General features: G+C 42.5%; 1 protein-coding gene across 1 annotated transcript; it reads right to left on the minus strand.

Moving 5' to 3' along the window:
- Positions 1-269: 269 nt before the first annotated feature.
- On the minus strand, positions 270-14,928 carry LOC121303067 (substance-P receptor-like). The gene is made up of 5 exons (XM_041233470.1): positions 13,879-14,928; positions 6,184-6,378; positions 2,686-2,836; positions 1,742-1,938; positions 270-561 (listed from the first exon to the last, which is right to left on the minus strand). Exons 1-5 carry the CDS (start codon positions 14,286-14,288, stop codon positions 270-272), a joined length of 1,245 nt encoding a protein of 414 aa, XP_041089404.1. The 5' UTR covers positions 14,289-14,928.
- Between the last annotated feature and the right edge of the window lie 224 nt (positions 14,929-15,152).

The raw sequence follows: 15,152 nt of genomic DNA on the forward strand, positions 1-15,152 counted from the left end.
AACGCTATTCAGCAGGTTTCATTTGATTTTGTGGAGCAAAATGTATTAATTCTATAAGGTGATGCAAAATTTTTGGCCAGAGCTGTAGAGTACATGACAACTGAATCAGAATCAGTGTTGTAATACAAAAGTGAAAAAAGTTTCGGGTGAATAAACGTGATTATAATCACCCTGTGCCCCCCCCGTCCCCTAGGGGTTGCATTGCTGATTAAAGTGCTGCCGCCCCCCCCCCTGCCCCCCTGCCCCCCCCACGTGTTTAACAAGCCACTCTAGGACATGGTGTTGGAGTAGAAGCTGGACGTCTCAGACGTCGTTTTGGACATGCTGCGGGATGACCCGTTGGATGTGAGGTCGAGTGACAACCGCTTGATCCTCAGGCTGTCCTCCACGTCCTCGTCGATGGCGTTGACCACGGTGGACACGGTGGTCTCCATGCGGCTCACTTTGTACATGCTGTTCTGTGCGTGCAGGTAGCGCGTGGACTTGAGCTCCAGCCCTTCGTAGTCCCCGGGTTTGACAAAGGGGCAGCAGCGGAAAGCTTGCTTGAATCCGGCTCGAAATCTGAGAGAGACGGGGAGGAAGAAAGAAAGATAAATGGCTTACTTTGCAGGGATTATGTTTTTTATCCCGAAAAATCCCAAACAGTTGTATGTAGGATGATCTTGTACAGCTTTGAGTCTGGCTTTTCAAACCAGGTAATAAGCGTCGTCATAAGAGATTATAGATCACAAAAACGGAGAAGCCTCATGTGGATTTTTTTATCACTGGGGGAATGATCCTGGACTGCATCAACCACTCTCTGTGTTAACTTGAGAGTCCTCAAATCCTTCAAAGACTGCAGCTGGCAAAGACAATACATTGTGTGTAGGGAGGATTGTTAAGCAGTTTGAGGTGCAGGATCAACCCCTAAAAATAATGTTATGGTGGATTCCCCAGTTGCTGTAAAATGCTCAAAAAAATCAAGCTGTAGCTTATCAGCGTACAGGACAATCACATCAGGTCTCTAAGTCTAAATAAAAATGTAATAGTTGTACAAAACACTGAGCAGGGTCCGCTGTAGCGCGGCTTTGCCTCCCCATCCCGTGTGAGTGCCAGAGCCAATACGACGCTCCCCCCAGCGAAGACAGGTGACTTCGTACAGCTCCCCTGACTGTATGATGACTCACCCTGCACACCGCGCTCTGTGCTTTTACCAGGTGAGCCCCTCAAGGACTCCTGAACAGCAAATTCAGCCATGGCCAAAAGTTTTACATCACCCTATAGAATTAACTCTTACTAATTTTACTTTAACATATTGAATTGCACACTGCTTTGTAGTTATCCATATAGTTAATGAGAAACTGACAAATCTAACATGAAATCTTACCCTTCTACTATTACGGCTTCTGGTAGACTTTTGCGATATCGTTTTGTAGTTTCTTTGATTACATGATGTTAAAAAAAAGATCTAAAAGATCTAAATTATGTTCATGTATCTCAATTCTAAAATTCTAGGTGATGAAAAACTTAGCCATAGTTGTACTTAAAAGGTTTTTTAAAAAGAAACCAACAGCAGCAAGGCAAGGCAAGAAAACGCCAAAACAACGTTCACCCACGCTGGACTTTTATATATTATTAATAGCAGTATACTGTATAACAATGCGTGCGTGCGTGCGTGCGTGTGTTTGAATGCCCAGTTCTACAGTTTTCAGTTTTGTCAGTAATGTGTTTAACTGTTAGCGAGAGGTGAACGCAGCAGTACCGATCGTTGAGGCAGCAGTAGATGATAGGGTTGTACATGGTGGAGCTCATCGCCAGCCACATGGTCGCCAGGTACACCTGCTGAATGAAGAGCTTCAGGAAGAGGTTGGGGAAGAATTCGCTGAGCAGGAAATAGACGTGGTAGGGGAGCCAGCAGAGCGCAAAGGTGCACACCACCACGATCATCATCTTCACGACCTGGGCGAGACGAGAGGGGAGAACACGGAGGACACTTAGAGAAAGGAAAACCCGCCCACTGCGACCGTGGCAACCGTTAGTGAGCAAATGAAACATCCCGCCGCAAAATTCGCAGCTGGAAATTGACAAATAAAATAGATACTGTGAATTGGGCTCTTTTGAGCAAATATATACACAGTATTCCATTCTTTTTTTTTCAGAAAAAAAATTATGAATTTACCTTTAATTTTAGTGACCAATTCTTATTTTATTTTCCCCCAATTTGAAATGTCCAATTACGCCCCACACTGCACGGACCTCCTGAGAGCGTGTGAGCATCCTCTGATCTCACGAGCCTAAAGCCAGAATCCAGAGCAGAAGTGGGCGGGGCTAGCGATCCCGGAAGACAGAGACCAGCCCCGCCTCTTATCCACTGTCAGTATGTTCCGTGTCTGGCCAGTAGGGTTTGCTGTTGCGTGATGAGGAGCCCCCTTCAGAGTCCAAAGTTCGGACTCTTTACACAAACTGGACGAGAACCGGCTGACATTCTCTGCAGTGTTTAAATGAAGTATTGCAATATTCGATGTTGCATACGGTACCATTGAACAATCCATAAATTCGAACTTTAAATACAATCCTCATAACTAATAATAAACAACTAGAGATGACTTACAGCCCCCATTAAAATATATATTGGTGTAAAGGTCTGAATTCTCAGGGGATTTGAAGGAAAGGTGTGAGGTCGGATGGGAAGTCTGATCCCAGTACCTTGCGCTTGGCTATGAGCTGCTCCCGGTACCGGTCCGACGAGTCCCCGGGGATCTCGCTGGCCCAGAGCGTGATCCCGACCACCAGGTAGGCACAGCCCATCACCAGCAGAGGCAAGAAGTAGATGAGAATCACCACGCACACGTAGTACCTGCAATGAGAGCCGGGGGGCAGCGGTCAGCTAAAGAAATAAACAGGTGAGACGCTACTGAAGTGCGGAAGGAATCAAAGAACAAGGAAGAACCAAAATCATCATCATCATCATAATTATTCTTAATCTGTTTATTTCTAGTATTAAAACATAAAAATATTAGTAGTTATAGTAGTAGCAGTAATTGCGTTTATTATTATTATTATTATTATTATTATTATTTATTATTATTTATTATTATTATTATTAAGAAATACATAAATGTAGTAAATTTTGACTTGGAATCTTTTCCAGTGTCTTTTATTGATAAAAGTCTTCTAGTTGTATTGCAATCATTATTAGCAATAGTACAGCAGCAGTTGCAGTTCTGCTATTATTAGTACAGTGGCAGGTCACACTGCTTACTCAGTAGAGACAGGGAGAGAGGAGATGTTTACAAGAGAAGAAACTGAAGTAACAAACAGCTTCATTAGATAACAGGATCCAGCCCTGTTATCGGAGGAACCCTAACGGTGTGATTCATTTTCCGTGACAGAAACGACTCCACTGACTAAAGCAATTGAGTGCTGACTGCGAGGCAGGAAAGAAAACAGCAGGGAGAACTCCCCTCAGTGAAGTCCGCCATTCAAATGATCCAGAAGCCAAGAGTCTGAGCAGGGTTAGAAACTCATACTAGCCTTGCTGCACCCAGTCCAGGGGTTCAGACCCAGCTCTGTCACCTCCCAAATTAACAAGCGTCAAAAGCATTCGCTAAAAAAACAAATTCGATCAACCGGTAAATAAAAAACAAAGATCTGAAAAAAGAAACTAGCTATGGAAAGGCAATCCAACCCCCTCCCCCCGCCGTGTTTATAGTCTTGGGCGTCCTGACAAATTGACATTGACATCAGCAGAATTCTAAGGCAATACAATAGCCAGACTGGGATTGGTGTAGCGCCTTCATCAGAGGAAACAAATGTTCCATTGCTGGGGTGTGAATGCCAGGAATCCGCAGCAGCGTGTCCCAGGACACTCTATTAATACACCGCAGTGAGCACCCAGTCTCACCCTGCACATGCCTCTGCTCTGCAGGCTGTCAGGCTGAGGATAATTCCACAGAGCCTATAGTAGCAATGTAAACAGCACACAGATTCAGCTACTCTTGCCTTTATAAATATATATATATATATATATATATATATATATATATATATATATATATATAAATAAATCCCAACTCATGGCTGAGTGATTCATCACCCTTCTTACTGTTGTAATTACTGACGTCGCTGACTTTCAAATCCATTTAAGAACATAAGAAAGTTTACAAACGAGAGGAGGCCATTCAGCCCATCTTGCTCGTTTGGTTGTTAGTAGCTTATTGATCCCAGAATCTCATCAAGCAGCTTCTTGAAGGATCCCAGGGTGTCGGCTTCAACAACATTACTGGGGAGTTGATTCCAGACCCTCACAATTCTCTGTGTAAAAAAATGCCTCCTATTTTCTGTTCTGATTGCCCCTTTGTCTAATCTCCATTTGTGACCCCTGGTCCTTGTTTCTTTTTTCAGGTCGAAAAAGTCCCCCTGGGTCGGCATTGTCGATACCTTTTAGGATTTTGAATGCTTGAATCAGATCACCGCGTTGTCTTCTTTGTTCAAGACTGAATAGATTCAATTCTTTTAGCCTGTCTGCATATGACATGCCTTTTAAACCCAGTATAATTCTGGTCGCTCTTCTTTGCACTCTTTCTAGAGCAGCAATATCCTTTTTGTAGTGAGGTGACCAGAACTGAACACAATATTCAAGATGAGCTCTTACTAATGCATTGTACGGTTTTATCATTACTTCCCTTGATTTAAATTCAACACTTTTCTCAATGTATCCGAGCATCTTGTTGGCCTTTTTTATAGCTTCCCCACATTGTCTAGATGAAGACATTTCTGAGTCAACAGCTTTTTAGGCTGAAAGTTTATAACATATCTATCTATCTATCTATATCTATATATATCTATATCTATATATCTATATATATATATATATCTATATCCTATATATCTATACTATATCTATCCTCATATATATATAATATATATTATATATATATATATATAATATATAATTTAGTCTTCGCCAGTTATTAAGTTTTTATTATTTTCTCTGCAATTTAGTAGTGTCCAATTATTTTTAAGCTCAGCTCACCGCTACCACCCCTGTGCTGCCCTCCGAAGCGCGTGCCGTCAGCCGCCCGCTTCTTTACACACTGCAGACTCACCGTGCAGCCACCCAGGAGCTACAGCGTCGGAGGACAACGCAGCTCTGGGCAGCTTACAGGCAAGCCCGCAGGCGCCCGGCCAGACCACAGGGGGGCGCTGGTGCGCGGTGAGCCGAGGACATCCTGTCTGTCCTGGCCCTCCCCCCCACCCCGGGCGGCGCTGGGCCAATTGGTCGCCACCCCCTAGGAACTCCCGGATTACAAAATAATTCCAGTAAACCCTTCCTAATGAATGTATCGCCATGGCTTTCGTTGTGTTGTTGTCACTTTTCAAAACTGTATGGCAAATGGGTGGAAGGGCAGGAAGTGCAGCAATGGAACATGTTCAAGGAGCTTTGAAAGCTTTGATAAAAAGTACCATTAAAAAAATGATACCAGTTTCCCATTACTGGTGCATCATACCATCAACAGCAGGCCAATAGGAAAGCCACGTTGCCTGGATGACAAGCACTGGAGGCTTCTATATTACAGAGAAGCTACGTCTGGGTTGGTCTCCACCACTGCTATCTCCTTCCATCTTGGTGAAAGCTAAGTCCAATATTAGCGTGAAGTAAATAACATCTACTCTCTCTGCCTTCTTCCGCCTCCTCAAGACCCCCCTGTTTAGCCTGCGCTTGTAGATCTCCTGCTCCGCCCCTCCTGCTCTGCACTAGACTCTCTGACCTCAGCACCACCTTACTGGATCCTCAGCTGATGTGCTATCCTTGCACTATTGCACTGCTAATCTGTCACTGCAGATATAACTTGCTGTGATCCTAACTGGCTGCATCCTAGTTCATATTGTATTTTAGTAGTATTATTTGCACTAGCTGTAAACTACACTGTATTTAAATATTTGCACTGTAACCCTGTACTGCCCTGTAACACCTGCAAGTTGCCTTGGATGGCAAATAAATAAATTACAACAATAACGTCACGAAAATCAGTAAAAACTCACTTAATAGCCCTTCTTTAAACTAACTCCCAACCAGATATTTTAAAATGAAAATGTGTGTTTGTTATGACAGCTTTCAAAAACTGTGCATTTGAGAACCAAGGCAGGCAACTAATGGAATGTTGACCCCTAACCCCTTTTGGAATCTCTCGGCTCACTCACATCTTCCGGAAGTCACAGAGCTGGTATTCTGGCCAGTCGATGTAGCAGACCACTCTCCCGGGCAGCTCCGCGGTGATGGAGTAGTAGTACTGTGGGAAGGCCAGGCAGAGCGCTAGGATCCAGATCACAGAGATGATGATCTTGGTCTCTGTGGAGGACAGTCTCTGCTGCAGGGGGTGGATGATCGCCACATACCTGCAACGGTCAGAAAGCAAACCCCTGGCTGTCAGGACTAGCTTTTATTGGAAATTGCCGGTAAACGATCAGCAGATACATGCTGCTCTGTAGCTACGGCCAGCAGTTTTGCATCAGCCAGAATTTTAAGATTGAGACATGTAAAAATTGCTATATGAACATCATTTCGATCTTTTATTTAATCAGGTTAAGGAACTACAAAATTATATTGTAAAGTATAGTAGTAGTGTATTTCATGTTTCGAAATGTCAGGGTTTGTTTTTGCATTTCTGTTAGTGTTTCGTTAAAGCGTCCATAAGGACCTTTTTATTGTATTGTGTTGCATGTTCCCATGTGTTGCTACAACTGTTTACATAAGTTGTGTGTATTGTTTTAATTATATATATTTACATTTTGAGCACTTTTTAAAACTCCCTGCCTCAAGATGGCTTCACATGTACCCGCATGGACCTCTCAGAACTACATTTCCCATCATCCTCCTGCTCACTGGTCAATCCGTCTCAGTTACATATGTGAACAGGAGGATGATGGTTAATGTAGTTCTGAGAGGTCCATGCGGGTACATCTTGAGGCAGGGAATGCAATTTAAAAATGTAAAAAAAGTGATCAAAATGCAAAAAAAAAAAAAAAGTGCACAGAAAACTACAAAGCGGTGTGTAATTCAATATGTTGATGGAACATCATTCAGCAGGTTTCGTTCAACTTTATGAAGCAAATGTGTATAGGGTGATGCAATGCTTTTGGCTACTGCTGTAGGGTTAAAAATACTAAAATAATCTTAATGGGTTTCACAGACCCTGGCTGGCACTAGTCTGGGACTGGGCTAATGTTGCCTTGGGTAGTTTAAATAAGTTTGGAGTAGAAGCCATTCTCAGTGACTCTTGAATACATGGAAGACATCTGGTCGGAAACGCTTGTCATTAAACTTATTAAATTCAATGATTTGTCAAAGTCTTATCCAGTGTATAGATGTCACCCCCTACATAGAGCATACATTGTAGCTCTATTATTACCTTTCCATAGTAATCCGTGAGTACAGTTTTTTCATGGTTTCTGTTAAGTTATTATCTCGAATTTCTCTTAATAAAACAATCATTTCTCACAGTTAGAGAATCCACTCAGCTTCGATCCACGGTCCTCTCCCCCAAACTGTACACAAGAGGACAACAAGAGGTGCCACACACACACCCAATGTGTTAGCTCAGAGAAACCTTCAATGCTCAATCTTAATTCCTTACTGTTTAACCTAAAAGGGGCATATTCTCAAATCGTTAAATCGACGAACTTCAGGGCAGAACCAGGTGGAATTTTTTTTTCTAATTTATTTTGACGCAATCGAGAGATTGCCAATGGGAAGAGCTGTTAGTTTTGCAGCTGTTCCCAGAAATGTTTGCCCATCCACTTACGCAATGCTGGCTGGCTAACGCCGATCACAGTTCACAAGCTGAGAAAGACACTGACCCCTCTTGTTGTTGTTTCCAAGATCAGCTATCAAATGTCTCAAGCAAACTATCTGCCCTTGTCTTCCTGGTGTCAACACCTGTCTGGAAGGAATTTGTTCCCCCTGTTGTTATCGCAGCTTTATACATTGGTGCTAATAAATGAATTGGGTTTGATATCTGCTGCTTGGAAAACCACTTATCATAGTGTGCAGAGTAGGGGGGAGGATAAGGAGAAATGTAGTCCAGGGGTTGTTACAGGACTACATCCCCCAGAATGCCTTGGGGCTGGAATTAGAACCAGAAGGTGCATACACCTGGATCTAATGAAATGATTGACATCTGCCTGTATCAACATTTTTCTTCATCCTCCCACTGCTCTGCCTCAGTAGCTGTTGTCAATCTGTTTTCTCTTTCAGAAGAGAGAAAAAAAAACCTGAAATATTTTACATTCATCTCCTATTAAAAAACAGGCAAGGACCAAGCCAGATCTCAAAGTCAGTTCAGGTAAGAACGTGCAAGCAGGAGACAAGGCGATGCATGGGGGGATGGATCCACCCAATTTTTTTCACCAACCATGCCATCCACAGAACGTCATGTGACGTATAGATTATAAATAAAAATAAAAAACGTTTTATTTTTTTTTTGGGCGGGGGGTTTGGACGCTTCCCCCCGGCCCCCGTTGAGAACCACTGGGTAAATGTGATGGATTACCTGCATGGTTGTTGTGATCACAAGTGTTTGCAGATTCTGATCAACGTGAATAAATGCATGCTAAATGGACAAGCTTGGTTTCTTCTCATCCAAACTAAGCTGTAGCATATATTTCAATTTTTAATTAAGCGCTTTAGTCTAATCAAAATAAACAAAAGAGTATTACTGGTAGAAAACAAGTGGAAATTGAAAATGCCTCATTATAAATAATACAAGCTATTAAAAAAAAAACCTAGGAAAACGCTATAATATATTCATTTTATTCCGGTCGGCACTTTTTGGTTGTGCATATTTAAACGGTTTGCCATTAATTCATCCTTCAGAAAAAAATGTCTTCAAGAAAGAAACGAAGTTAAAATGTGTGCTGTGCAGCATGATTCAGAATCCAGCTCTGCAGTAATAAGTCAGAGGGACGCCTATTCTGCAATATGTGAGAGAAGACCGCTTTTCACACAGCCTGGAGATTTTAATTAGAAGGGTTGAGCTGTAATTATCATATGAATGAGGAGATGAATAAAAAAAGACTTCTGTCTTGTGTTTATTTTAAGAGCTAAGAGCAGTGAGAAAATGAGGAAGAGATCCCATGCGGAAATGTTTCCTAGTTATAGTGACAACACAATCGACCCTTTTACCTTTTGGTTAGGGTGACCATATGACTCCATGCGCGCAACGCGCTCCGCAGTGCATTCTGGTAAGTGTAGTCCTGCTGTGAAAGGTAAGCAGAATGCATTGCAATGTGAGTTGAAAAGCCTGAACTGTCCCAAACTGACCTAGTGTGCTGAAGTCATATGCTAACCCTACGTTCGCCTGTCTTAACGCAATTCTTCGCCAGGTTTGCCGAGAGCGATGGTGTTCAAAAAAGAATAAAGACTGAAGCACACTGTAAAATAAGTTTCCTAAAATTGTACAGCTATGGCCAAAGGTTTTGATCACCTGGAATCGTAGGACTGAGACGTATTCTATTTTTTAAAAACTATATGAACATAATTTAGATCTTTTATTTAACACTGCGTAATCAAAAAAAATAATCATAATCATATCGCAAAGGTCTACTGGAAGCCATAATAATAGTACAGTGTTTCATATTGGATTTCGAAAGGTCACATTTTTCTATTTTTTTTTTCAGTGCATGTATACAGAAGACGACAAAGCCCTGGTGTGTAATTCAAGATGTCAGCGTAACATTATTCGGCAGGTTTCATTCGACTTCATGAAGCAAAATGAGTTCATTCTATAGGGGGGTGCAAAACTTAGCTGTAAATGGTAGCAAGGACGGTTTAACTAGACCGGAGTACCTAGTGTTTAAACGCAACATCAATTTGGTGCACATTGACTGCGCTCGCATCACTGAAGAAGGCACTACCCGAAACGTTTGTTTGCTCTGCATCGTTTTAACTTAGAATACTGAGGGAGCGATTTTAAAGTTCTAGACAAAGGATTGAGCTGAGCTATACAATTCCGAACGTGGTTTGCAAACACACACACACACACACACACACACACACACACACAAGGAAGATGCACCGCACCACAGACACCCGTCCCTGACTGGAAACGACGGGGGAAAATGTTTCCCGAATTATCGACCCCTGGGGTCAGCGTTCTGGCACTGCCAGCCTCTGGAACTCGCCGAGGTATTATTTTTTTCATTTGAGTTCAGAGACTGTGTGCGGAGAGCCAGACAGAGAGAAAGAGGGCTTGGCACAGACAAAGCCGTCCCTCACAAATATGCAGACAGACACCCTACGTAAAAATCATACAATCCCACAAGTTATTTTTGTACTACGGGGTTCAGCGTTGTATTGTACCCCCATAACCCCACTCAGTGAACAGCACAGTTGCCGATAAGCAGTTAAAATAAAACGCGAATACTTTTTGAGTGAAGTTGCTGTAAAATAACACTAGTTAGGTAACAGATCTGTTAGTTATTTCCTACTTGAGGACCTGTTAAAGATATTACAGGAGCAGGGAGGAAAGCTGCTGTGATATAAAAACTGATCACAAGAATACAACAAGAGCGCAATCGGATAATGCAGCAAATATTGTTCAGCTGATTGAGCCAAACAGCATGAATCTTGCGCTGCTATTTTAAAATGATGCAATAGCGATGATTTCTCGGGGACTGACAAATAGTGCGGAATAAACAGTTCGAAACACTAAGACTGCACTGGATTTTTGGAGGATTCTGCTTGAGCGTTGATGAATGAAAATAACCCTTATAGAAGATGAGCGGTTAATCACGGTAAATCTGCAGTAATTTAGCAGTAATTTAGCAGTTTTCCCATGCATGACTATACTATTCATTTACCGCAGTTTACATTTTATTATTTACCTTCCCTCTCCGTGCTTTACAATGCTTCCCTATGCTTTACCAGACCTCTCTGTGCTTTACAATGCTTGCCTATGCTTTACCAGACCTCTCTGTGCTTTACAATGCTTCCCTATGCTTTACCAGACTTCTCTGTGCTTTACAATGCTTGCCTATGCTTTACCAGACCTCTCTGTGCTTTACAATGCTTGTCTATGCTTTACCAGACCTCTCTGTGCTTTACAATGCTTCCCTATGCTTTACCAGACCTCTCTGTGCTTTACAATGCTTCCCTATGCTTTACCAGACCTCTCTGTGCTTTACAATGCTTCCCTATGCTTTACCAGACCTCTCTGTGCTTTACAATGCTTCCCTATGCTTTACCAGACCTCTCTGTGCTTTACCAATGCTTTACAAACCCTATGATTTACCAAACCTCTCTGTGCTTTACAATGCTTGCCTATGCTTTACCAGACCTCTCTGTGCTTTACAATGCTTTTGCTGTGCTTTCTTACACTGTGCTGTGCTTTTGCTATGGGTCATTAAATATCCTACAACAAGTTTTCAATGCTGATTTTTTTCTTTGAAATTGATCTTGCAGTCATTCAAATCCAACGACAGAATGATGCAAATGGTTCAGCTCCCAATGGCACAGATGAAGAGTTCAATGTAGATTAAAACATCTCTTCCCATGCATGGTGCCGTGCGATATAAACAGATGAATCCAGGAATGTTCATTGAGCGCCGCAGCTGTTCCCTCTTACAGGAGGGACGCTAAAAATACATACATCTTCTTCAATCCTGATTTCATTGTTAATATAAATACATTTCTAACATTTATAAATAGAAAACACTGTCTCCACGCCTGTCATAATATAAATACATTTCAAATAGATTCGATATATAGTAAAACTCGCCTGTGCAAAATATATTACATATTGAAACATTCAAAATGTATGGACTCTAATTTAATACGCTCTTCAGCGTTGACTTGTTTTTCTCTGGAACAGAAAGCCCACAAGAGTACATCTGTGTGGTCTTGAAGCCTGAAGGCAATATGTTATTCAAGTATAACACAATCAATGCAACCAGTAAACACACCCATTTCCATAGGTTACAAATATACAGGTTTCTGGTGTGATCAGCCAGCCTTAACACACAGCTGTGTGTGTGTGTGTGTGTGTGTGTGCGTGTGTGTGTCACACTCTGTCTGTGCCTGTGCGTGTGTGTGTTCCTGTGTGTGTGTGTGTGTGTGTGTGTGTGTGTCACTGTCTGTCTGTGATGTGTGTCTGTGTGCGTGTTGTGTGTGTGTGTGTGTGTGTGTGTGTGTGTGTGTGTGTGTGTGCATGTATGTGTATCTGTGTGTTTGTGCGTGGGAGTGTGTGTTTGTGTATCATGTTTTTATGTCACTCACCTGTGACCCAATGTAGATTGCACTCTGTATAGTTGTGTGTGTGTGTGTGTGTGTAGGCACTGGTGTGTGAAAATGTTCGACCGCTTTGTGCTTTAATCAGGCGTCTTAAACAACTTCTAAAAAGTTTCTCGCGTTTTATCATGTGTGGCTCTGTGTTCCTTTTCTCTGAATATTTTAAGTGAATGAACCCATGGTGTCTGTTAAAGCCATCCATTAAGTGACACAATCACGGATTTCACTGTTTAGTCAGTGTCATTTTCAGGCAGAGGTTTGGTTTGATATGCACAAATCAAAACAATAACACAAGCCATACATTTGCACCCGGCTGTATTTTGTTGAACTCCGCCACTGTCTGATTTAATATATCCAGCAATTTCAGCGAGTGACGCAAGACGCATTGACTGGACAAAACACGACATGAATAAGAGTGTGCTGAGCAAACCCTTTACGCATTGGTGTGCACTGAGACCTAGCGGGACACTTATTCTGCTGTATTTTTTGTTAACACAAGCACGACTGAGTGATGTATTTATTTTCCATTTAATTGAACACGTGTAACACTGAACTGTCCGTCCTATATCTAAACTAGCTCTAATTCCTCAGAATGAATGCTTGTCTCTGACTGGCAGACTGATGTAGTAATTACTGGATACAGTTTGAGCGCCCGGGGCAGGAAGTCTCGAATACCATTTTCCAAGCGGAATGCAAGATTGGGTTTTTTTCACATGTGTTTTTTTTTTTTTGTAGAAAATTGTTTATTAGTCTGCTCGAAAGCGCGGAACAGGAGTACGCTGGGAAGCACTATTATTATTATTATTATTATTATTATTATTATTATTATTATTAACCCGTGCGCCGCATTTTCCTTTCCAAACGCGTTTAAACGAGAGTGCTCGCAAATGTCTGGTATTTCCAATGGAATTTTTAAGAGGTTCGTTCTTTTGATGTGGAAATAATTCAGTTGTTTTCAATAGTTTGTAACGTTAACAAATAAAAAACTATTAAAAACAAAAAGTTGATATTTGGCTAATCAGTTTAGTCGTCATACGTGGACAGACAGACTGACAGACAGACAGACTCCATTTGCAGAACGCACGCCATGTATAACCTGTTAGACAGACGGCTTCTGAACAATACAGCAGGCTAATGCACTGCCCTTGACTCTTAACTGTTTTCATTTCTGTGGATTGATGCGTGGCCATTCATTTATCATTCCACGATGCACCTGCAAACCGCGAACCAGCTATCGGATCTGCTGCCTGCCTTTCCGATCGCGACTGAACCAGACTGTAATGACGCAGCCCTGCATACCGAATCACCTGTCAACCGAGCACCGTTGCGTAAAAAAGAAAAAAAAAAAAAAACTCAGATCAGCCGTCTTGTCTGTCATAACTGAAACAGTCTTGTAACTGGGAGATGCACCCCTCACAATATACCGCACTGTCGTGTGCAAATATATTGGAACACCTCATCCCTTCGGGTGTCTGGATTTGCTGTGCGTATGAAATCACATCACTGTAGCTGAAAATCTGGGGACAGTGTCAAAATTGTCAACGTGTCAAATAGGAGTTGCTCATGCAAGTGTTTTAAATGAATAGATATATTTTAAAAAGCGCACGTCTCACCTGTCCAGCGCTATGGCAGTCATTGAGTAGATGCTGGCGAACACAGCGGCGATGGGGAAGAAGTTATGGAACCGGCAGTAGATCAAGCCGTAGTACCACTCGTTGTGCACGGCGTAGGTGAAGTTTATCACCGTGTTGAACGCCGACATCGAGGCTTCGGCAAAAGCCAGGTTGACCAGAAAGTAATTGGTGACCGTCCGCATTCTCTTGTGGGCGACAATGATCCAGATCACGATTACATTCCCCGCCACCGAGATCATCACGATAGCCGCATAGGCGACGGCCCACAGCGCTATCCTCCAAACCGGCTGCACGAACTGGTTCGAGTGGTCATCGCCGGTGCCGTTTGCCCTGGACGAAACGTTAAAGTCCGTGCCGTTGAAATCTTCTGTGGCGTAAAGCGCGTCCATTGCCCCGCTTTATAGAGCTACAACTAAACCAAACACACACGCAAATCAATAATAACACAATAGAGATACAGTCCGGTTCTTTGGAAATATGAAGAGGTTACAGCCGGGTACGTAAAGTGTAAAACAGATTTACTGAATGAAAACACTAAAACTTTATAGAACTGTGCCAGTATACGAGAGTGTGATAAACTACTTCTAGACTGAGTCTCTTTTTCAGGTACCCCTCAAGTGTTGCCAGTCTGCAGCCGGCTTCTTCAGTTTGACCGGCGCTGCATCAGGAGCTCAGCCGACTCAGAGCAAGCTAGCCCTTGGATCATCTCTCCACTAGTCTCGCTGTGACAGCATTGACGCGCTGAAGTGTGCGGGCTGCATAGACCACAGGATACACTCGATTAAGGGCAAGCGAACCACTAAAACCAGCCTTCCTCCTCTTGTCTGACACGTTTAACTAAACGCAAAATAAGCAGTAAGAATCTAAGAATGTGGAAAAGCTGAAAGGAGGCGTAATAAACTTTCAAAGTCCTCCCCTACGCGTCTAGCTACAGAGTACTCTTGTACCTTCATCAGACCGGCCAGGTTGGTATTGTATTGGCTTTGGTATTGTATTCACAACCGCGGTGCCTTCTGAGCTAGCCCACTCGCACACGTCTACTGAATCTATAGACTCACTACAGCTATGTCTTTTCTCTCTCTCTCTCTCTCTCTCTCTCTCTCTCTCTCTCTCTCTCTCTCTCTCTCTCCTCTCTCTCTCTCTCCTCTCTCTCTCTCTCTCTCTCTCTCTCCTCTCTCTCTCTCTCTCTCTCTCTATATATATATATATTTTTTTTTTTGCTCTCTCAGCTGGTAAGCACCGCGTCTGATTGA

The sequence above is a fragment of the Polyodon spathula genome, chromosome 31 (assembly GCF_017654505.1).
Source record: "Polyodon spathula isolate WHYD16114869_AA chromosome 31, ASM1765450v1, whole genome shotgun sequence".
NCBI classification, from domain to species: domain Eukaryota; kingdom Metazoa; phylum Chordata; class Actinopteri; order Acipenseriformes; family Polyodontidae; genus Polyodon; species Polyodon spathula.